This window comes from Pleurodeles waltl, chromosome 6 (assembly GCF_031143425.1).
Source record: "Pleurodeles waltl isolate 20211129_DDA chromosome 6, aPleWal1.hap1.20221129, whole genome shotgun sequence".
NCBI lineage: Eukaryota > Metazoa > Chordata > Amphibia > Caudata > Salamandridae > Pleurodeles > Pleurodeles waltl.
The window spans coordinates 85,027,523-85,051,752 of NC_090445.1; the positions used below are offsets into that span (position 1 = coordinate 85,027,523).

At 43.4% G+C, this 24,230-nt stretch overlaps 1 protein-coding gene and 1 long non-coding RNA gene across 5 annotated transcripts in view; one reads left to right on the forward strand and one right to left on the reverse strand.

Annotated features, from left to right (window-relative positions):
- The window catches only part of LOC138299253 (erythroid membrane-associated protein-like), a 347,615-nt gene that overhangs the window by 317,411 nt on the left and 5,974 nt on the right, over positions 1–24,230 (forward strand). For all 4 annotated transcript variants that reach the window (XM_069237389.1, XM_069237387.1, XM_069237386.1 and 1 more), the window contains 2 exons: positions 13,951–13,983; positions 19,207–19,233. In XM_069237389.1, the coding sequence (XP_069093490.1) occupies positions 13,951–13,983; positions 19,207–19,233 (60 nt within the window). The remainder of the gene's footprint in view (positions 1–13,950; positions 13,984–19,206; positions 19,234–24,230) is intronic.
- Positions 1–24,230, reverse strand: part of LOC138299255 (uncharacterized) — a 223,612-nt gene that overhangs the window by 62,041 nt on the left and 137,341 nt on the right. The gene's annotated exons all lie outside the window — the stretch shown is intronic.

Here is a 24,230-nt window from a genome sequence, read left to right on the forward strand (position 1 = left end):
ACAATGTAAAACATGAGTTCAGGTCTACCATTGTAGTTTGACTGGAGCAGTGCAAACATTGCAACATGTTTCAGCCACCAACCTTGCCCATGGGAGTCCTAACCTGGAGACCCCAAATGGAAGAAAACTAACGCTAGCTCACAAATACATCCCAGTAGGAGGACAGTACAACCATGGCCAACAAAGTAATGTGGTCCATTCTGCCCCCTGCTCAGAGCATGTTCTTCCCAAAAGGATAACAACCAACAGAGGTGACTGTCAGTGTAAGGAACTAGACCCTTGACCATCTACTGCCAAGTTGAGGCTCCAATATGGGGCCTTGGGCAGGACTTACTTCCAGTCATGGGACTGGCAAGAATTCTCCCACTTGCTCCTGAGGTCTCTCTGGCCTCTAAGGTTTCTCAGAGAGGGGAGCACAAGGTTAGTTTCTAGACCTCATCCTTCCACTTTTTCTTTCGTCATCTTGAGCATGTCACCCTGTAGAGGACCTTTCAGGTGTCACCTTGTAGATGTCCTTTTAGTTCAGAGTCTGTACCCTGAGGCTGAACAAATGCATGGCAGTACAGGACTTCTAGGAGGGACACTCAGTCTATGTCAAGGTGATACACTCTGTGTCATGTAGTGCAGTGGTTCCCAACCTGTGGGCCGGGGACCCCTGGGGGTCCGCGAAACCTCCTCAGGGGGTCCGCGACAGCTGGGACCTAATATTACATTTTTTAAGCAATCAGTAATGACTCAGTGGGGGTCCCCGGGTTCCAATAATGATTCAGTGGGGGTCCCCGGGCTCCAGTATTGATAAAATGGGGGTCCACAGAAGTCAAAAGGTTGGGAACCACTGATGTAGTGGTCTGCTTGGCACAGGTCTCCTGTCCTCTTTCTCTGTGACAGGGAAGGCAGCATGTTCAGGTCACAAGCGCCCTTACCTGGGTCAGTCTTGGGGTGCTCTCCTTTCAGAGCAAGTAACCCCTGACCAAATGGTCTACCCAATGTGGATGACATCCATCTCCTACCCAGGGACGTTTTAAGGCATTGGCGAAAATTGGAAATTTCAGGGAGCTGGCAATATCAGGGGCCCCATAATATTGCCAGCTCTGTTTTGTAGACAGTCTTGCCCTGATGACCTTGAACAAATCTTAAACAGATTGTTTTAAATACCATTTTCCCCTAATCTATTTTTAGGGTGAGTGATGCATGGGAGTCTATTACTGTTATTCTGAAGAGAAATTTTTGTTTTTCAAAACCATGTAACATCCATAAAAAACTTGTTTTATATCAAAACGGGGCCTTACATATGAGAAATTGAAGGGGCCCACAAAGATTATATGCAATAACATTAGTGGACTGGTGCTGCATTATAATATATGAAAAAATACCACTATCCCTGAAAATTAGATCTAAACAGATTTAAAATTTGGACCAGTGTGCCTGTGCAGTGGGCAAAGAGGGCATGATAGAGCTGAAATGGTATCATAAATTCAAAGCTGTTCTAAGCATGGACTTCCAAAATACTCTTGGCCCGGGCCCCCAAAATTCTTAAGATGTCCCTGTTCCTACCCCTGGGCCACCATAACCACTGTTTAGGCACAGTACCCCTAGAAATCTGTGTTTATGTGGTGCCCTGGTAAACCGCCACTCCCACGGGTTTTATTGCTGGTGGGAGTTAATTCCCAAGGATGCAGTCAATAGGCACATGGGGGCTGACAATGACTTTCCTCTGGGCAAGTACCCCTCCAATTCTAGGCTCACCAGGAGCATAAGATCGGAAAATGTCATGCCCCAGGGCCTGTGTTACCTTATAGACCTGATGTTAGAGTCACCAGATCCTCAGAGTTTGTGCACGTTCCCAACACGTCCACCACTGAACAGCTCCAAGACTCTGATAGATAAATCACAGAGCCTGAGAGAGTTCAACAGGGGATTAGGGAGGGAACGGCTGGGAAGGAGACCTGTAGTAAGAAAAAGTTTAAAACACACAATATGAAAATTATATCTCCTGAAATCAATACTAAACTATGATTCTAAGACTAGTCACTCTGAAAACATGAACAATCTAGAGTTAAGTTTAAAATGACTAAGTTTCAGGATGGCCGGATACCTGTAGGGGAATCAAGATGAATTAAATGAAAACTTTCTTATTCAAGTAAATTCCTTTACATGAGAATCAGAAAAAACATTCTGACTAAATTTTAAGCCAGTCATATAAACCCTGTTTTGAGAATGTATACTAGGACCATACAATATTGCATCTAGAAACTATGGCCTTCTGTGTACTCTTAAAAGTTTTCAACACTAATTACGAATATTGCAGATATATATATATATATAGATATAGTAAACACCATAAAAGGATTGTGCACCATGAATAACACAATATGGATTCAGGAAGCAAATCACATAACTTGTCAACTCAAATATTACATAATAAATGTTGATTGTCATGTTCTTCTGACAGGGCATATATATGACAGTTGGGAAGTATCGCACCTGGGGCTAGATCAATTTGACAGTCATAAGATCTATGAGGAGGTAGAGTCTCTGCTCCTTTCTCATCAAATACATCTTTGTAAGATGAATACTGTTTGGGCAGCTGAATTTCTTTCTCTGCGGCAGTAGCTATGTAAGAGTTACAAACTTTTGGTACTTGAATCTTTTGGAGACATTGTTCGTTACATAGCGCAGATGAGAACACAATTTTTTGTTCTGCCCAATTGATCTCCGGATTGTGATGAGTTAACCATGGCAAGCCGAGGATAATCCCATATTGGGGAGCATGGATCACGTCTAGGATGATTTTCTCTTCATGTTTCTTTCTTTGAATCTTATCTTCACAAATCATCGACAAGGGGATAGTCTGAAGAGTTACCGGACCTCCAGTCAAGAGTTTTCCATCGACTGCCTGGATGATTTCTGGGGTTTTCTTTTCAATACATGGGATTCCCCATGCACGAACCAATTGGACATCAACAAAATTCCCAGTAGCCCCAGAATCGACTAGAGCTTTTTTTAAATAGATCTTTTTCTTGACCTGAATTCTTATTTCCAGTTTAAGATGTCTATATTGTGAAGGGTCCACGGTGACAACCAAGAGCAACCCTTCTCTGCATCTCAGGTGTTTTAGTTTTCCAACTCAACTGGTGCATTGGCTGCGACCTTCTGAACTGGACCTTGCTTGTTCTTTGGTTTGATTGGACAATCTTTGGCAAAATGACCTTTTCGCCCACAATAAAGACATTGTCCATTTTTAATGCGTAGGTCCTTTTCATCTTTGGTCAAAGGTCTTCTGATGGTCCCAATTTCCATCAGTTCCGGCGTTCTTTCTTTCGGAGTTCTTGAGTCTCTGTTATCATGAACGCGCCATGAATATTTTTCAATCTTTTTGCGCGTTCCTTTACGTTCTGCTAAACGATGATCAAGTCTCAAGACAAGATTTATTAATTCTTGACAGTCTGTAGGTTGTGGATCGATTTGCGCTAAGATATCTTTTAATTCCTCTTTGAGTCCCTTGTAAAACAAGACCGCTTGTTTTTCTTCAGGCCAGGATGTCTCGGCAACCAGCCAGTTAAAGTTGGCTAAATACGACACTAGGTCTTGATTTCCTTGGCGTAACTCTAATAATTCACGATCTGCTGACTGTGTTACAGTTCTACGATCAAAAACTCTCTCAAATTTACAAACAAAATTTCTCCAGTTATACAACAAGGGACTATTTTTACGCACAAGAGGAATTGCCCAAGTAGCTGCATCCCCAGTCAGATATGATAAAAAAGCTACTTTGGACTGGGCATCGGGAAAAGTATTTGGTCTGCAGGTGAAGTGTAGTTCCACTTGAACCAGGAAAGATTGCTCTTTCAAAGGGTCACCTGAGAAACGTTCTGGGGGAGCTAAAGGAATTGCAGAAGGAACACTTAGGGAAATCGGATTACTTCCAGAAGCCTGAGAAGAAGTACCTGGCCAAGACACCCCTGTGGGACTTTGTTCCTTCTTCTCTACCTTATCTTGCAACTGGCTCACTCTCTCTGCTAAGCTAGTTGTCAATTCTTTGGATGATACCACCTCTGCTTGGAGCTGGGTGATAGCCTTGACTAACTCGCCTAGCGTGGCCATGCTGAGAACATACACAAGCCAGGAGGATAATAATTAGTGGGCTCACTATTCTGTCAGTCACCAGATCCTCGGGGTTTGTGCACGTTCCCAACACGTCCACCACGGAACAGCTCCAAGACTCTGATAGATGAATCACAGAGACTGAGAGAGTTCAAGAGGGGAAGAGGGGATTAGGAAGGGAACGGCTGGGAAGGAAACCTGTAGTAAGAAAAAGGTTAAAACACACAATATGAAAATTATATCTCCTGAAATCAATACTAAACTATGATTCTAAGCCTAGTCACTATGAAAACATGAACAATCTATTAAATTTAAGATGACTAAGTTTCAAGATGGCCGGATACCTGTAGGGGAATCAAGATGAATTAAATGAAAACTTTCTTATTCAAGTACTTTTCTTTACATGAGAATCTGAAAAAACATTCTGACTAAATTTTAAACCAGTCATATAAACCCTGTTTTGAGAATGTATACTAGGACCATACAATATTGCATCTAGAAACTATGGCCTTCTGTGTACTCTTAAAAGTTTTCAACACTAATTATGAATATTGCAGATATATATATATAGATATAGTAAACACCATAAAAGGATTGTGCACCATGAATAACACAATATGGATTCAGAAAGCAAATCACATAACTTGTCAACTCAAATATTACATAATAAATATCTTAGAATATTGGCATACAATAAACAACATGAATTAAACTCAAGGAGAGAATTGTGTGTCTTGCCAATTCGAGTGTTACCATGTAAAATACCAAGAAATGGTAACATGCAATAAATATCAAAGTCAAATCCTCATTAATCGAATTGTGTGTCTTGCTGATACGTAAAACACTGTATAAATGTCAAGGATTCACAGCTCACAGTAAATAACAAGAAACAAATCGCGCTTCTTTTGCAGATTCTTAAGCCACCATGTAAATGTCAAGAAATGGTAGCACGCAATGAACAACAAAGTTAAATGCTCATGAAACGAGTTGAGCGTCTTGCCAACTCGTAAAACATAATGTAAATGTCAAGAAATATCAGCGCGCAATGAACAACAATGTCCAAACACCATAAAACGGATCGCGCGTCTTGCCGATTCTTAAGCCACCACGTAAATATCAAGAAATGGCAGCGCGGAATGAATAACTAAGTCAAATCTTTATGGAATAAATCGCGCGTCCTCCCTATTTGCAAACCACCATATAAATGTCAAAAAATGGCAGCGCGCAAGTAATCTGTTATTCATTTAAGAATTAAAATCAAGAATATGAAAATTCTCAATAACGGTGTTGGGAAATGTCCAACCACCGTCTTACTGCCTGGAAACAATGATCACCAATGAGAGATGCGGGCAGAAGACTGTAAGATCCAAATAGGTCGCTGGGACAGAAGCTCAGGAAGAAGCTGCTGCTCTGCACAGGGACCTCTGAATAGTGAGCACTCTGAGTTGGGCTGACTCTCTTTTATAGAGTCCTGACCCAGCCCAGAACCACGCCCAGGCATGTTACAGGGAAAGTCTCTGGAAGGCCCTGGAAAGGGGCCACACCCTAACACACTCTGAAAACCTGCAGCAATACATTGCAAAAGAATAGTATTTGTAAACATATTAAAAATAAGTTGTCAGGATTGACCTCTGCAATGCAAAAGGGTAAACCACAACTTATCAGCACAATGCATAAATTAAGTTGTTTTGAGAGTGCTGGGTTTTTGCATTTTTGTCGCCAATAGAGCGCGTACTGCCCTGGTGTTGACACCTGACTTGGCAGATAATGTTCTGGGGAAACCAGCCTTGCTTTAATCATTGTCTGGCTGGCACAGATATCCATCAGAGCAGTGGCAGGGACCCCATTCACTCTGACCTCCTTGGAAGAGATGTCTACTACCCTCAAAGATCACCAGCTTACCTTCTGGGCCCACCTTTATACTAAGGGATACTAGTGAATGTTCTACCTTCTCCTCCTTGGAACAACCTCCCATACAGCAGCATTCGTCACCTCTGTGGAGGTCCCAACTCTAGGTGGCTGCCTCCTGAGATATAGAGAGTGCACCTTCTAATGCCCTGACTGGAGATGGTCATAGCACCGGCACCAGGGAAAGGGCTCCCGCCCATTAAAACCTCCCTTCCTGTGCTCTGAAGAGGTCTGGGAAACCTTCCATTAAAGACCCTTTTGGGGCCCTTTTTAAACCTTCTCTGTTTTATCCTGGCCTTCCCTCTGTGGAAGGGAATCTGACCATACTTCCGGTGTCACTCCCTGCTACCTTCTTGGATATTCTGGCATTGAACCAGAGGTCAGCTCTCTTCCTCTCAATCCCTTTTGTGCTGTATATTTGGAACTTTTCTGTATTATCCTGGGCATCACCTTTCCTCTGTGGAAGAGTATCTAAGCCAGCCTTTCTGTGTCACTACCGGGTACATTCTTGGACACTCTAGTACTGATCAAGAGGTCAGCTTTCTTTCCAAATCTCTTGGCACAGTGAGCTTGTTGTCTGTTAGGTGCTGGCACTAATCTGTTAAACAATTACTTAAAATGTGCTCCTTCATAACCATATTGTACAACCCACAAAATCCACCCATGACTGGTGTGACTGCTTCTGGCTATCCTTGAACTTCGGGTCATACTTCTCAAGGGTCAAAATAAACTTCATAGGGGCATATTTCATCTGGCCAGCTAAATCCAGGGACAATCAGGCATCTGTCCCTGCAATGGGCACCTGCTTCCAGACTGAACCCCCAGTCTTGCTCTGGGACTCTATGCATAAGTAGGATCACTTCATATGCTAGAAATCAGTTATTCATGTCATCCCCCACCACATAGCTCCCGTATATTGCTCCTTGGCACCTCACAGTTGCTACCACCATCTTCATTGGACTAAGAGATTCTCTTGGTTTTCAGGTCTAACTCTTGCTGGCTCCTCTCATGGACCAGTATGAGTTTTTTTCTCCTCCAGTGCTAAATGTCTGACCTCTGGAGCCAGATTTTCCTTTTCCGAGGCTAGGGTAGCTAGTCGCAACTTCAGCTCCCAGTCCCCCTATCTGTCCTCCAGCTCTAATGGGGACACACTGTGGGAGGACACACTGACTAGAGCACCCCTGGCCAATTCAGGTGATGCTGCTCCTAGGGACACACCCCACTGGAACTGGAGCTTCTACCCTATCATCAATATTTTTCTCTTCCACCGCATCCTTCTGTTCCTGTAAGGTATACTGTAGCAGGTGTATATCCTCCAAAACTCTGAATATAGTGGTGTAGTCCTCCTCTTGGACTTAGCCCTCTGTCCTTGCACATCTTCCTCAGCTCTGCCTTGCTGACACCCTGCATGTTCTTCAGGTCTATCACCATCCCTGCAAATTTGAGCATAGAAATTCATTTAGGGAAAGTAAGAGAAAAGGTCAGTTAAAAATCAAAAGGCAATTTTAAAAATTAAAAAGTCTGGGGCATATTTATACTCCGTTTGCGCCGAATTTGCGTCGTTTTTTCCGACGCAAATTCGACGCAAAACTAACTCCATATTTATACTTTGGCGTTAGACGCGTCTAGCGGCAAAGTTCATGGAGTTAGCGTCATTTTTTTGCGTGAACACCTTCCTTGCGTTAATGAGATGCAAGGTAGGCGTTCCCGTCTAAAAAATGACTCCGAGGCATGTGCGTGGTATTTATACTCCCGGGCAAAAATGACGCCCGGGAGTGGGCGGGGCAAAAAAACCTGCATTAGCGCCGGATTTTAACGCCTGGGTCAGGGCAGGCATTAAGAGACCTGTGGGCTCAGAATAAGCCCAGAGGTGCCCTCCCCTGCCCCCAGGGACACCCCCTGCCACCCTTGCCCACCCCAGGAGGACACCCAAGGATGGAGGGACCCACCCCAGGGACATTAAGGTAAGTTCAGGTAAGTATTTTTTGTTAAAAAAAATTGTGGCATAGGGGGGCCTGATTTGTGCCCCCCTACATGCCACTATGCCCAATGACCATGCCCAGGGCACATAAGTCCCCTGGGCATGGCCATTGGGCAAGGGGGCATGACTCCTGTCTTTTCTAAGACAGGAGTCATGTTAATGGGGGTTGGGCGTCGTAAAAAAATGGCGCAAATCGGGTTGAGGCGATTTTTTTGCCTCAGCCTGATTTGCCCCATTTTTGGACGCCCAAACGCCATTTTCCCCTACGCCGGCGCTGCCTGGTGTACGTCGTTTTTTTTCACGCACACCAGGCAGCGCTGGTCGGCTAACGCCGGCTAACGCCATTCAATAAATACGGCGCCCGCATGGCGCTTCAGAATGGCGTTAGCCGGCGCTAATTTTTTTGGCGCAAAACTGCGTTAGCGCAGTTTTGCGTCAAAAAGTATAAATATGGCCCTCTATTTTTATGTCAGTTTATAAGGGGTTATTAATTGAACTACACAACATAAGTTCTGAATCCCACAGGTGAACAACAAGGTGAACATTTTAATTATTAGGTTCGGTGGGTAACTACCTACCTCATGGAATAATCGCAACCATTGTCAGGGTGAACCTTTAAAGTCACTATATTAGCTCAACCACTTGTAGCGATGGCACAGTGCAGACATGCTTAATTTAGGGCAATGTATGATGTTTTTATGGCATACCAACCCATAATAAAGTTGAAATGCAACAAAATAATAACTCCAAACTGAATTTGAAAAATACAGTAAATGTAATTTACAAAATTACAATAAAATGGGACAAATCAAATAAGGGGGGCCAGAGATATTCATTGTTAAAGTTTTAAGTAGAAATAATGCCAAGAAGCATAAAGTGTAAGTGATAGTCAATGGTTGTGGTAGACAGAGACCTAGGTGTAACTAGACCATGAGAGCCATAAAGCACAGTTCAGAGACACCTATGAGGTTTGTCCTGGTCAAAGAATTTACCTCCTCACTTTAGTCCTTTAAATTCCAGTCCACCAGGGGAGTACACTTTTAAAGTCCCCTGTACCTCAGTGAATAACACTGACTTGAAGGCTGCATGTTTTTGTTCCCTGTAGGTTGTGAGCAAAAGGCATGAACGTGTGTCAGATCACACATGAAAACTATCACTTCTAATAAATGTCAAACAGTGCAGTGATATGATCCAATTGACTTAATGTAAGCCTTCTGCATCTTAAAGGAATACAGTTTTTGAATGTTGATGTCTTTATCATACTCTTGAATTGCCTTTGTTGGATGATTTAAATGCCAAATATATATATTTTGTTTTGTAAAGCCTCTTAGGGCTAAGCCAAATCCTTGGTTCGGCTTTCCATGTTCATTTGCTGGCTCATCCATCTCTATTTCTTCGCTTGCTCACATGCTTCAATCCATATCTCAATGCCTTATGCTTTCCTGCCCATTTCTCAAATCGAGGATAGGCTATTTTGGTGTATTAAAAAGTGGTATGGTGTACGTTAGGAAATGTGGGGAATATGGTCAGCCTCACTCTGCCCTTTTTAGTCCCACCAGTTCTGAGTAGTATCAACAGAAGCTGTTGGTTATTAGGCAATATAAAACTTTGCCAATCTTACAAATACAGGCAGTAGCAACACATACATATACAAAGGAATCTGTAATGTGATTGCTTTTCAAAGAAGAGCTCTGAGAATGCATTGTGCTCATGTTATAAACTAATTACATAAAATATCCATGTTTTTACCGAACTATGGGCCAGATGTAGAAAGCCTTTTGCGCGTGGCAAACTGCAAAAAACGCAGCTTGTGACGCGCAAAAGGCTTAACGCGATGCACAACCTCAAATTGCGAGTCGGTACCGACTCGCAATTTGAGGCTGAGACTCACAAATAGGAAGGGGTATTCCCTTCCTATTTGCGACCGCATCGCCATGCTGAGTTGGTTTGTGACCGCGAATGCGGTCGCAAACCAACTCGCAGTTACCATCCACTTAAAATGGATGGTAACACATTCGCAAAAGGGAAGGGGTCCCCATGGGACCCCTTCCCCTTTGTGAATGCCCCAAAAATATTTTTTCAGAGCAGGCAGTGGTCCTATGAACCACTGCCTACTCGGAAAAAAACGAAACCAAATGGTTTCGGAAGTTTTTTGTTTTGCAGCTCGTTTTCCTTTAAGGAAAATTTAAAAGCAATCACAGACATGGTGGTCTGCTGTCTCCAGCAGGCCACCATCCCTGTGAGTGCATTGACTCGCTATGGGGTCGCAAACTGCGACCCACCTAATCAATATTCATGAGGTGGGTCTTTGCGACCCCATAGCGAGTCGCAGAAGGTGTCTGAGACACCTTTCTGCATGCACTTTTGCGAGTTGCAATTTGCGAGTCGGTATGACTCGCAATTTGCAAGTCGCAAATGTTCTTTTTGCTACATCTGGCCCTTTATAATTATGAACTTAATTCTTTACAAACAGATGTGATCCATGAGCATGTTCCATTCCCATAGACATGAGGTCTCTGCATTACCCCACATTTGAATTTATGAACCCCAGCCCAAAGAAATCAATGTGTTTACCAACGTCAGAGGAGTTAATAATGCAGAGTTGTTGCTCATTTTGAATTCCATTACACAGAGATGAAAGCAGGGCAGCTGGGAACAGCCTCATTCAGACATGGAGGTGATTATATGAGAAAAGTGAAACACCCGCCCCACAGTACCTTCAGAGGCGCACTGGCAATCTGTGCGAACAAAGAGCATTGTGTGAAAGCCCAAATGACAGAAACATGGCCAATCACTGTGCAGCTTTCAGATAAAGCTGCACAGTGACTGGCCATGATCTGTCACTATCCCGCCCCTGCTCTGTACTGTATGCACAAGCCAGACGCTGGAACTACCTAACAAATCGAGACACAGCTCTCATGTTGTTTATAAAAGTAATCAGCATGCGAACAGTGCAAGGATTGGTTAGAGTAGGAAATCTCAGCTCTCAGCAGGAGACCAGGAGAGATGGGTCAGCCTTCCTCCCAGCTCCTATAGCCTAAGTTGGAAATGCCTCAAGTACACATGTCAAGCGGGACATAGCAAGCCTCCAGTCCTATATGTTGTGCACTTGACTTCTATCTGTGCCACCAGATGCCCTCATTACATGCTGTCATTCAACACGATTGCCCCTTCCAGAGAGCTAACGTAGTAGAAAGAATGCTGTGGCAAACCATTTTTAAATATGAAGAATATTTTAAATTCTATAAATGAATATGATGGATTCATAGTAGGGCAGGGGGCGACACACTTACACTCCAAGGGAAGAGCCACCCTGAAAAGCGGCTATTTAATTATTTGTCAAGCTAGTCCCGTTTCCCCAGTGTTATGACTTTAATCTGTACCTGTGAAAAATAGCGTTTGGGAGCTAGGCACTATAAGGATATGCTAACATTAGACTTCTGAATGTCCTACATTTAAATAGCTTGCACCTTGCTTTTTGGACTGAAAGGCCTAAATAAGGATGACTTAGGGCCTGATTTAAATTTAGATTTCGGCAGATGGGATATCCATTATCGTTGTGAAGGAGTGACAGAGTAATCCCTCTGCAAAGTTCCAAATCAGGCCCTTAGCATTTAAAAGAGTGGTTTTGACCTGTCAAACTGGTTTATTTTGACAGGTAAAAGTGCAATTTTTACACTGCTACGGTCAGGCTGCAATGGTAGGCCATGTTTTACACTGTATAGTGGATGGCACAGAAGGTGCTGCAATCCACCAATAACATCTAATTTACAGACCCAGGATAAGTTTTGTACCATATACTAGGGGCTTATAGGTGAGTTAAATATAACAATTAGGAGTATGCCTACTTGATCCTGTTTAAAGGGGCATCCCAGGCACTTTACCACTGGTTAGTAGGGTTAAAGTGCACAGAGTTCTATTGCCTGCAAACATATAGGGTCCAGCCAAAGGAAAACAATATGTTGTGAGCACACAGAAAAGGTGTTTTTACTACATCCACTTCGCATTTGCTTCCAGTCTACCTGAAGACTTAGCTTAAATTACGATGTTTGGTCCACAAGGCATTTATACTATTCATGCATAACCTCTTACCTAAGACGTTTGCAATGCCACATGCCTTTTTTTCGTAAACTCTGATCAGTGAAAGCAGCTCTTAGAGGCCGAGTACTGACATTTTTACCACTTTCATTTCTGTCCTCAGATTCCTCGTTACAATTTAGAAAATTACTGAAAACTTGCTCTTTTCACAATAATCAGTAATCTGAGCTTTTTTGCTTTAGGACAGCTGACTGTTGTCATTTTGATGAGGTTTTAGCACCAAGATACCTTTTCGATGGATGTTCACATATATAAATATTCAAAATATACTTATCAAAACGACAACAGAAACCAAAGTAGAGGTAAGCTAAGTCTTTCAACCATGGAGAAGGCCTCCTGATGTACTCCACGGGGACCCTTTATTTCTATAGATTCCTCAGGAGAAACTCAGTGCCCTCCACCCTTCAAAACAGTGTCATGTGCTTTCTTTTTTAGGTTAACCATTCTCTTATTCCACCACTTCTACCTGAAACACAAACTGCATTCTTCAGCCTATCTTCCATCATTATTTGAGGACCAAACTTTTGCTCATCCTTTTTCAGACTACACAGCAATTTAATTCTCATCCAGTTTCCCACTTGGAATTCACCCATTTTCACACTGTGTAATATATTGTGGCAAGTTTCCTCTCACAATTGTTTATCCGTCACTCTATCATTCATTTTGTAATTCTTGCATGTATGACAGTCTACCTTCTTGGAATCGAGTCAGCGCCACTATGGTTCAGCCAAAGCGAATGCTATGTAACTCTTCAAGACCTCAAACTGAGCGGTATCAGTGGATGAATGTAGAGTAGAATAAGACCCCAACACCTCTCGTTACCACCTCCTCCAAAGGCAACATTCCTGCCATTGCCAACCTAAGGCAGCCCCCAGTTAACCTGTTGGCTCTTTGAACCAAATCATACAGACCTGTTTTGCTAAGTTGGATCCAGTATCTTTCAGAAAATATTGCATTTCAAAAGAAGCTATTTGGACACCATTATCAGTGATCAAGATAGTAGGAAGATCTTCACTTAATGACACTTCCATTAGAAATTCAACCACCACTTGGGTGTGTGGCCATTTAGCAAACCTGACCTTTGTCCAGCTAGACCTGTTATCGATCAAAACTAATGAACATCTACAACTAATCCACTTACTTTGAAATGGACCCAAAAAATCTAATACAACTTCCCTCCACACTGTTTACACTAAATCTACAATAACCACGGGAGAAGTTTTGGTTCAAATTGTAAGCCGCAGCCTTGCAAATGGCTGAACTCTGAATTTCTTTCTCTACATTAGGATCCATCCCAGGCCAGCCCTAAGTCTCATGAAGACTCTTTGGGGCATATTTTCTTGGGCCCCTTAGACACCCTTAATGTCACCATGGTAGCGCTGTATTTATAATACGGCACACCATGGCGATAGTTAGGGTGACTATTGTCATAATTGTTTATGCTAGTTCGGCGATTTGCAGGACTAGCTAAAAAATGATGATGCTGTAAAAGGTGCGGGGCCATGGGCGTGACAGGGACAGAGAAGGAGTGCACAGCAGTCCCCCAGTGCGCACTAATGTTTGGAAGGCACATTCCTAGTAACTGGCCCATAAGTATGAGTGTTTGGCCTGGCCTGTGCTTGTTATGACTTAAGGGGCTGACAACAAATATCCCTGCTGGCTGCTTTTTTACATCACACCTGATTGTGCAGCCCAAAAGGATCTACTTGTACCGCTTGGTTCCCATGTTACTGTAGACATATGTTGTACCATGCTATTTACAATTCCAGTAAACAGCTTTATGAAACAATGTGCAGGTAGGAACTGTGTTCTTGGTGATTGCTTTGTGCTGACAACCATTCTGTCCTTTTCCTTTCTAGATGTAGAAAACCAAAACAACCAAAATGAAACAGGTGAGTGTGTGCAGGTGCAGAAGCAGCTTCAGGCGGCCTGGGATTTGGAATGGGCAAATGCTGTAATACATTGTATTGCAGAATTTATAAAACGCATGCTAACCCTGTGTGGGGCATTGAAGTGCTTACCTATTTGAAGTTCAAGCCATGCCCTGTAGGGTGTTTGGTTGGTAATGTGTTGTTTTTGTGCACCTATGTGGGAAGTGTTTCCGTGTCATGAGTTAGGACCACTGAGGTGTGGTTATCATGTTATGAGCTGCTGAGTGGTGACTGATGAGGTGTGAGCGACACATGCAGTTTATGGTTTTCAGTGTGCTGGCAACTTTCTATAGCACTGAGGGCCCTTTTGTGGTATTTCTATGATTATTACCTGGTAACTGCACTGGGTTGTTCAATTTGAAATTTTGTGTATAGTTGTGGTCCTCTGCTGGCTTGTTTGGAGCGCAGAGAAATGAGAGACATCAGTTGGGATCGGGCACTGTTACTAGCACCCTGCATCTGAGTGTCTTTGTGAGATGTAATGAAGTGGACATCGTACTGTAAATGGATATTTGGGACACTATTAAAATCCTCTGATTGTCCAGCAGTGTGTGACAGATTTCATCAATTATTCCATTCCTGTTTATTTGGTGATGGTTGGCTTATCGGCTATACAATACTGCTAATGGAGAACGCTCATAGCAGATGAATTATGTGAATGCTAAAGGTATCCGTTACAGGTGGCTGCCAACCACAAAGTATTAGTGTCTTAGTATCATTGCGTGCCAGAAATATTATATATTAAAGTGCATAACTAAATAATGGACTGGCGAACAATTGGTCAGTCCTTCTTAACTTACCTGCATATTGAAAGTGGTTTGCTTGCTGGATTGTTTCCAATTTGTGGATCGTAAGCTGGAGATTGAGCTTGAGGGTACAAATGTCATTCTGGGTTCTGTTGCTGGGATGTGTGGTGGTGTTGTTGCCTTGGAAATAGCCATGTTTTCAACTGTGCTCTGAAATTTATATGTTACTGGATGCTTTGAATGCTGGCTAGTAGTGAGTTCCAGAGCTTGGGGGCTGGTACTGAGAAAGCAGTGCCTCCTAAGGATTTCCTAAGGTGTTCATTATCCTTTTTTGTTTGTATTGCTTGAATTGGCCCCTTTCCTTGGGAGGCTGTAGGGACAATGCAGAGTGGCTTTGAACATTGCCCTCCTAGCTATTGGTAACCAGTAGTGCAAGTGCAGAACTGGAGTCATTCATTTTTTTAGGTGAAAGCAGAGAAAACAGAGAAGAAATCTTGTGGCATTTTAGATGAGTTGTATCTTGCTTATGATAAATTTGGGTGTGTCAACGTATAGGCTGTTAACATAGTTCAGCTTGGGAATTACGAGTGTGAGGAAGACTTTAAGTTTATGTTGGGGTCTAAGGTATGAGAATATGCAACATAGTGTTCTCATTATGTAGAAGACACTGTTTGTGATGTTGTTACCATGTTGTATCAAGGATAGGTCTGAATCCTTGGTTACCTCCAAGGTTTCTGATTTCTATTGATGTTGTTGGAGGGGCCTCAAGTTCCTTTGGCCATATGGTGTGAGGCTCGTATTTTTGCCATTGTTGACAGGTCATAATCTCTGTTTTTGGGGTATTGAACTTTAGATGGTTATTCATCATCCATGTTTTCATAGGACGAAGGCAGTCATCAAGTTTTGAAAGTAGAGGTCTTCGGGCCATCCACGTAAAAAATAATTTGGGAGTAATCTGCTTACTTGTTGTAACAGGTGAGATTGAATGACTTGATTGGTTTGGTTAAGTTGATGTTGAATAATAGAGGGGATATGCTTGGCCCTTGAGGGATGCCACTCTGATGTTAAAGATGGTAGACTGCACTTTGACTGTGAGATGATAAGAAATCAATTTTTTAAATAAACATCTATATTGATTTTATTAATTAACAACACATCACAATCATACCACCGACATAGCACTTGTGAACAAATTAAGGCATAGACTCAGTAGTCCCTTCCCCAAATAAATTGCACACTCTGAAGGGGCTCAACATTCAGCTGCCAGTGTCCCAGTCCTGAAGTCTATTCTTTTTTGGGCATTGCAAATCCCTTCCATTTACCCCACACTTTATCATACTTGTCTGGGCATATAAGTGCTCACATACCTGTCTCTTCTGCTGGGCGCACCAGTCCATCCCCATCTCCTCCAGGTCAGTGTAAGGGCCTTTGCCAATCTCCAATTGGCGGCTATGTCCCGCTTCACTACCAGTAACGCAGTCCCCAGGAAGGTGCGGTCAGCCCTGTTACTCCCTATTCCCTCAAGGACACCCAGCAGGATTGGCAAAAGAGCCCTCTCCACAGTCAACACAGTTGAGATTTCAGCAATCACCGCCCACCAGTAGCCTTCTGTGTATGGGCAAGACCACACCATGTGGAACAAATCTGTGTTGGGCTGTGAGCAGCATGGGCAGCCAGAGTGGGCATGAAGACCCGCCTTCTGCATTCTGTCAGGGAAGAGATATGTATTGTGTAAATAGTATGCCTGAATTAAACAGAGACGAGAGGATATAGTTAAGATCCTTGGGGCCATCAAGGCATCCCACCAGTCCTCCTGCCCCATTTGCCCCAGCCAGCCCTCCCACCACTCTTTAAGGCTCGTAAGGGGCTCCAGTGTGTCAATTATCAGAGTACGGTATATTTGGAATACCCCGCCTCTGCCCAGGCCACCCATCAGAGCCTTCGCTTCCACTGGGCTAAACTCAGGGGGAGGACCATGCCAGCCTGAATGTGGACCCCCAAGGCGTGTTGAAGTCGCAAATATTTGTGGAATTGTGTATTTGAGAGAGAATACTGTTGTTCCAGCTCTTGAAATGATAACACATTAGAGCCTCTACAGACATCCCCCAGAAGTGTAATGCCTATGGTATCCCATTTGTGAAACCCCTACAGAGCAGAGACCTCCCAGAGCCATGTTCCTTGCCACTGGTGGGTTTGCTGGGTGAGTTTTGCCCACCAGCCCATTTTGTGTTGGGCCGCTCTCAATCCCACAAACACACTCTAGGAGAAGGCTGTGCACGGTTGGGTGATTATAAGGGGTTGGGGTTAGGGCCTGGCCGCAGGCAGCAGTTGGATTCACGTATAGCAATGAAAAGTACTATACGTAAACAAAACCATAAAAATTCATTTCGAAAACCATAGGTTACAGGGGCGGTATAGTTAGGTTCTGAATTTACTCGTGCAAAATCATAGAAATTCAACAGTTAATGTTAGAGTTCTTTCAAGTATCTAAACTTCACACCGTAAGGTAACTATAACTCGCGCCTTCACCATGCACAGCTAATTACTCCACCTATTATATCATTGATGAAATATTCTATGCCATCTATGACATTGTCAATGCAGCATTTGCCATAAAATTATTGATGAGACTACTGGCCATTCTGAAGGTGCGAGTTATAGTTAATTCAATGGTTTTCTACAAGTAAATTCAGAACCTAACTATAACGTCCCTCTAACCTGTGTTTGTTTCAGTGAAAAAATATATATATATAACATTTCAGTTTAAACACATGTTCTGCTAATGAATTAACTGTTTAAACACTTCTGTTTAAACACATATTCTGCTAATGAATTAAATCTATGTGAATGTCGTCTTTATTAATGGAAGTACGAGCATGAGAGCACTGAGCATAAACAACACAGAGACTGGTATAACTTCTCATAGTTTGTTTACGTGTGAAATAAGCAGAACGCAAATATTTAGCTACATTTAAAGAAGGACTCTGAATGTGGCACTTTGAACTATAACTCCCAGAATGCCCCTGTGTCTATATAAGGCAGGTAAATGAGAAGCATGTGTGCCTCCAAACTGAAACCACCTGAGGAAGACAAAATGTTGAAACGCGTAGTGGTGTTTTAAGTGCTGCTCTGTGAATTAATGGAATCTGCTGATCTTAACCTTTGGGAATGCAGCAATTCTTGTTGGCTTATTTTTCAAGAGTCCTGGTCTCAACCCTATGGTGGCACCGGCAGTCAGAGCGCGCTGCTTTTCAGGCCAGTTGTTTTGCAATATATATATTCCACCTTTAGAATCTGCTTTCTTCTTTGATTTTACAAGTAGTTACTCTGGCCATAAGAGAGCGAGAAAATACACCTGTATTGACCTATGACTGACTGCGCTCACTCCCTATAGGGAGCAGTCCTCAGATATGAACCAGTGTGCTGAAGGAAAGCTCCTTGAGGCTACTGGAAGTTTAACTCATGTTCATTAAGCAAATAACTGAACTGGCTAACCAGACTGCCAGAGCCCAGCAGATAGCAGTGTGCATATAATGCTGACTTTCCCCCAGATGAATGAATTTGTATGCATTTTCTTCACATAAAAGAACATTAGAAGGAGCACACCTGATAAAAGAGAACATTTAGACAGTGGGAATAGGACAGCTCTTGTAGGAAGTGCTTGCAGATATCTTGAAACTAAGAAACACAGTGGCAGTTTTTGACCATCTAATTAAATCGGAGTTCAAGTTGTTGAATGCCAAGTTGAAGTCCAGAGGTAGCCCTTGGAGAAAACATGAAATTTTAGTGTCACATTAATTACAATTTCAAGGAAGGCCCTCATTAATAGAAGACACCGCCACTGGCATCTCCATACACCCCACAACCAGAAAGAATCACCACATTGATACTAAAGGATGTCACTATGAACACCAGAGACTGTCTCCATCATAGATACCAAACGCTTTTAAAGCCCCAGACTCCCTGTCACCATAGATACCAGAGACTTGTCATCACAATACCAACGTCTTACAGTGATGAAGTCACTCTTATAATCATAGCCACCACAGATGTCCACTTTCACCGCCACAGACCCTATAGCCAAAGATTATTATCACCATAAACTGTTGCTGTCACCACTAGGGACTCCAGGCGCTGTCTCTGTCACCACCTTAGACACCATAGCCTTCCAATGACAAGAAACTGCCGCTGTCCTCCCCATAGATAAGACTTCCACTGATGCAGAAATGACAGCCAGAGAATTTAACCAGCATTGATACCACAACAAGGTAATGGGCAGGATGGTCTCAATTTAGGTGGAGCCAGTTCACAATGAAAAGCCTCCTGATGTTATATCCATCTTCTGCCGTTGTTTCCCAACTCCTTGCTTTGAGTGTAGTGGTTCAGTAAATTGATGCATCATGAATCCTCTCACTTTGTTTTCCTTTCTTTACTGCAGCGCCGCTTATACAGCAGGACGGCCCAGGTAAGTTCAGAGGTATGATTGTATCGAAGTTTCATGGTCCATGTAAACCAATGAGATCTGTAATCATAGCCCACTGATCTCTGCATACACCCAAAGGCGCACACTGTCTGAAGACACACCTAAGCAACTGTGCACATATCAAGACATATAAGCACACACACACAACTTATACAGCTATAAAGACTGGATCATCCTGCTCGCGACTGGCGGAAATTATGTTTGAAAAGATCGGTGGCCACTTTATCAGAGTTTGTAGAGAAGGCGCCACCGTAAGAAATCAGGAGTCCATTACAGTTCTTGTTCCATCAATAGCTCCCACCATTGAGCACTTTGGGTTGCCAGGGTTTTCTGGTGGTTCCCGGATGTTGGTTACTGTAGGAAGCAGAGATAGAAAACTGTGCTTCTACTAACCGCAGTACCCTACGCGTTGTTTAGAGTAGGCTTACAAACAATTAATTTAAATAAGAGTTTAAGCCAGAACAAAGGGGCACCATGTCGTAGTGAGCATCAAAGCTGGGAACCAATTAACTGGTTCCTAACATTAAATCAAAGCTGTTAGTTGTGACCAAGAAACTGTATTATATGGAGCTCTTCACCCCAAGACATGGTATTACAATATTGACCGTAGATGCTTGCTCAGCTCCTTCTGTAATACAAATTGCGCCAGTTCTATATGTGCACCACACAATCTCAAGGGAATGTTCTCTAATTTGAGAGGGGAGATGGCCCATTACAAATGAGGGAATTTATTGCCTTTGTGCCTGCCCCATAATACGTGCACCAAAGTAAAGAGACCGCCAGAGACTCACTGATTGTGTGCTACATAAAAGCGGTGCACAGCCAGTGTGCACCTGGAGAATACCTTTTGGAGGGGTGAAGGAGTGGCCCTAAGTAACCCAAAGGCATCCCTCAGCAGGCAGGTACAGTCACTCATTGCACCCACGAGCAGGAAGTTTTCTATCCCCCTTTGAATGTCAAAATGGGTGTCATCTGCACACTGAAAGGCAGAGTGGCTGTTTTAAACAGCATCTCAGCCTCCTATTAAACTATTAAAGCACTAGTCCCACTGCAGGCGAGAGTCGCACCTGGACTGGGAACAGCACATTTAGGGGCATATTTATGAGCCCCTAGCGCAACTGGAGCCTCACTGTATGTGACCTCCAGTGGCACTAACCTCTGCTCATATTTACTAGAAGGTGTAACACCACTTTTTGTGGCGTTACACCTCCTTGTAAATATGGGCCCCTCCGACGCAGGTATCTGAGTCAGAGGGGTGTGCAATGGGTGTTGCTGTGGGCGTGCCACAGCAACACCCATTGCATTTTGACGCTGCCTCAGATTAACAAGATTTCGTAACTCTCAGGCAGCGCCAAAATCTAACTCCACCCCAAGGGGTGGCGTTAGCAAGGCACAACAAGGAGGAATACTTTTATTCCTCTTCATTTTTTGCTTTTTCTATGCTGCTATAGAAAGGGCAAAACAATCATTTGAAAATGACGCTTTGGCACTTCTGTGTGTGCTGCATCCTGCAGCACACACAGAAGTGCAAAAGCGCCATCAGTGATGGTTTATGTGCGGAAAGGGACACCTTCCCGCACATAAAAACAATCACACCCCTCAACGCAGACATCCTTGCACAATGGTGCAAGGATGCCTGCGTTGGCAGCTAAATTTAACGCCAGCGCAAGGGACAACACAAGGGTGTGCCCTATTCACTTAAATACGGCGCATCCCTGCATTGTGAAAATGACAGAGCGCAGCACTGCCAATTCTGGTGCAGCGTCGCACTCTGTCATTTCCCATAAATATGGCCCCATGTCTCAAATTCATGTGGCACTATATATTAGCCAATGAAAACTGCCCATTACATATATTGCAAATAGCAGGTGTACTTTCTCGAGTTCCCTCAATGTTTCTCTTAATTTTCATCAGATAGCCTTAAAAGAGTTCTTTAAAAGCATCAATAATAATCAATTCCAACGTGTTTCACCCAATGGACTTTTTCAAGGCATACAGTCCAAAATGGGTTCCCATTCTGAACATTTTGCCCTGTGGAGGTTGCCCTTCCAGTTTTGGCGATTTATTTGCTCGATATGAATGAATGAATGAATTATCAGATTTGTAGAATGCAACACATGCTTAAAAGGGCGTCCAGGCGAGAAGGGCAACTTAAGACTCAGACGGCCACATCAAAAAGTCTAGTTTTGAACTGCTTTATAAAAATGGGTTTCATTTATGGTATGGCGTGAAGCAGAGGCAAAAGTACTCCAGGTGGAGTTTTAAGCAGGCAGGCGTCAGACAATCTTAGGGTTCTAGGCAGGCAGTGGGGGGTTAACCTGTTCCTAGAATGTTATGGCCCTGTTCTGTCGAATAAACTGTGGGCCATCACCATTCATTTGAAAAATATATATTTTCTGAATTGACAGCCACCGTATTTGTGTAAGATGTTTAGACATTGACTGGTGCTAGGGTATCCTCAGAATAAGTCTGGCCGTCGCATTCTGCACAATCTGAAGGCCATCAACTAAGTATATTTGCATAGTCCAGCCTAGCTTTATGAAGACGCGGACTATTATTTTGCGTGCCTCAATTGTTAAAAAATCCAGTATCTTTTTCCTATATCATAAAAGAGAAGAGCATGTGTGAGTCACAAACAGAATTGGGAGGAGGGAAAGATAAATCCGTTGTAAACTTGACTCCCTTATTTTTGGCTACAGCAGTTGGCTAAGGGGGTGGGGGGTGGAATGTCTCAGTGGGGAAGCCACGAGTTGGTAGACCACACCTTCTGTGCGTTTCTGTAGAGCAAGATTTCCGTTTTATCTGAACAGCATTTCGGATGGCTCTATTTCATCCAGTCCACCCATTTAATTGGGCAGTCACTATACCTTCTTGTGTGGAGCTAGAATTCTCCCTGATGGGGAAGAGCTGCATATTGTTCCCATAAGAGGCATTAGTCAATGATAATTCACTGTAAAAGGTATGTCCAGCCCCTGAAGCTAGTAAACTGCATTTGAGTCACATTGCTAGTTTTATTTGGTGACCAACTCCCTAAAGTTTCCAGTTCTGGACTTTCATGCAATTATCTACTGCATTCTGGGTTTGTTAGTACTGCCCCCTTTGAAGAAATTAGATGATCACTCCTAAAAACAATGATTATTGAGCAAAAAGTTAGAGATGGTATTCGAAGTGATCTGGTGCTTATTATGGAGAGTGCCTCGTGTCACAAGGTGTGTGTGCCCACTTCCTGCACATGCTTTCACAGCCCCTTTTGCGATAGAGGTCACACTGGCGTGATGTGTGATCTCAAGGGTGCGTTCTCTCATTTGCATGGGGGTGTTGCTATATGCAAATGAGGAAACACTTTACCTCTGCACTGATGCACATCATATTACAGGTGCATGCACAGAGACAAACTAGCCAAAACAGCTGCGGATAGGCACACTGTCTATGAGCCACAAAGAGTAGGCGCACAGTCAGTGCTCCTCCCAACAGTAACCCTAATAGTGGGTTAAAGAGACCCCACCAGACATCTCCCTGGACCCCCCTGCAGTAGGATATCCGCCCCTCTTTTGTAATGTAAGCTGGGTTGCTGCCTTAAAAGTGAAAGACAAACAGGTTGCCCAAAATAGTAGATCCACCAGTGGCGGCTGCCACTGAAAGGGTGTGGCAGAACGGGATGGGAGGGTTAATAAAAAATAAAAACGCATTTGTCTACCCTCCGACCTCGTCCTCTTCCTGGCAGCAGACAGGCTCCCAGCCAATCACAACTCTGTACCAGCGTGGCAGCAATGTTGTTATTGGTCTGAGTTGCCTGCTTCGCCGCTCAGACTGGGAGTGGGAGCCTGTGCGTGTTCTCCACTCTACAGTGCAATACAGCTTTGTAGAGAACATGCAAAGTGCTCATGTCTGTTTGGCAGGCCCAACACAGCCGGCCAAACAGACATGCGCACTTTATAGTGCACGTACCTCTCCTTCAGCGTTCCCCTAACCCCTCCAGCCCAGCCCTGCTCCCCTCCCTTGCTTCCAGGGAAAATAAAATGCTAATAACATAGCGTTATTATCATCTTATTTTTTCTTTTACAAAAATCCAGTGGGGCTACGCTCCTCCACCTTAGCAGAGGAGCCACCCCTGAGGTCCACATTACATTAGTGCACTGCCACCAGGGCAGGTGCGAGTTTGTGACTACACCGGGGATAGCGCATTAGCTGTAATAGAGCACAGTGGCCCAGTCTGTGCCTGGCATGCCTAGTTGGAGGTGCACAGGGTTCAGAATTGCACCTTATATATCATATGCTTCATGAAGGGAAATGTTCCCCATATTATATATGTCACCTAGCGTTATATATACACCACTCTGACCACAGTACACATAATTTAACAATGCCAGAAAGAGCAAGACAATAAATCTTGGGCTGGTTACGTAACAAACACTATATCTTAGGTGAATCAAATGTCTAGAACATAACAAATGCAAATGACGATGCATAATTCTATGAATAGCTCACAAATGCTGAGAACTATAAAAGATCATTCAAAGTGATTAACAAATAGGTATACGAAGCTGATAATCCCATAAACATATGCACTCACAGAGCCACACACCCACAGACAGGAAGGGAACGAAGGACGGATGGACAGAAAAAGGAATATACATACCCCAATACAGAAGACTTTAAGAAACATATTCAGAGCCACATCTTCAAAAGAAATGCACCTAGATTTATGTTGGCGAAGGTTATATGGCGATACCTGCGCATTTTCACGCGTATAGAATATTGCATACTCCTAAAGCACACACCCAATTAGAGCGATTCACTTACACCGCGGTGCAGGGACGCATGAAACACATTCACTGGTAGATACATGGTGAGGACTGCACAAGGGAACATGTCTGCACTGAAACCAAACAGAGGACAATTCCATGAATAGACATTCACAACGCAGAATGGTACTTGAGCTTAGACACAGACCCACACTAAAGGATTATGTGCTGACA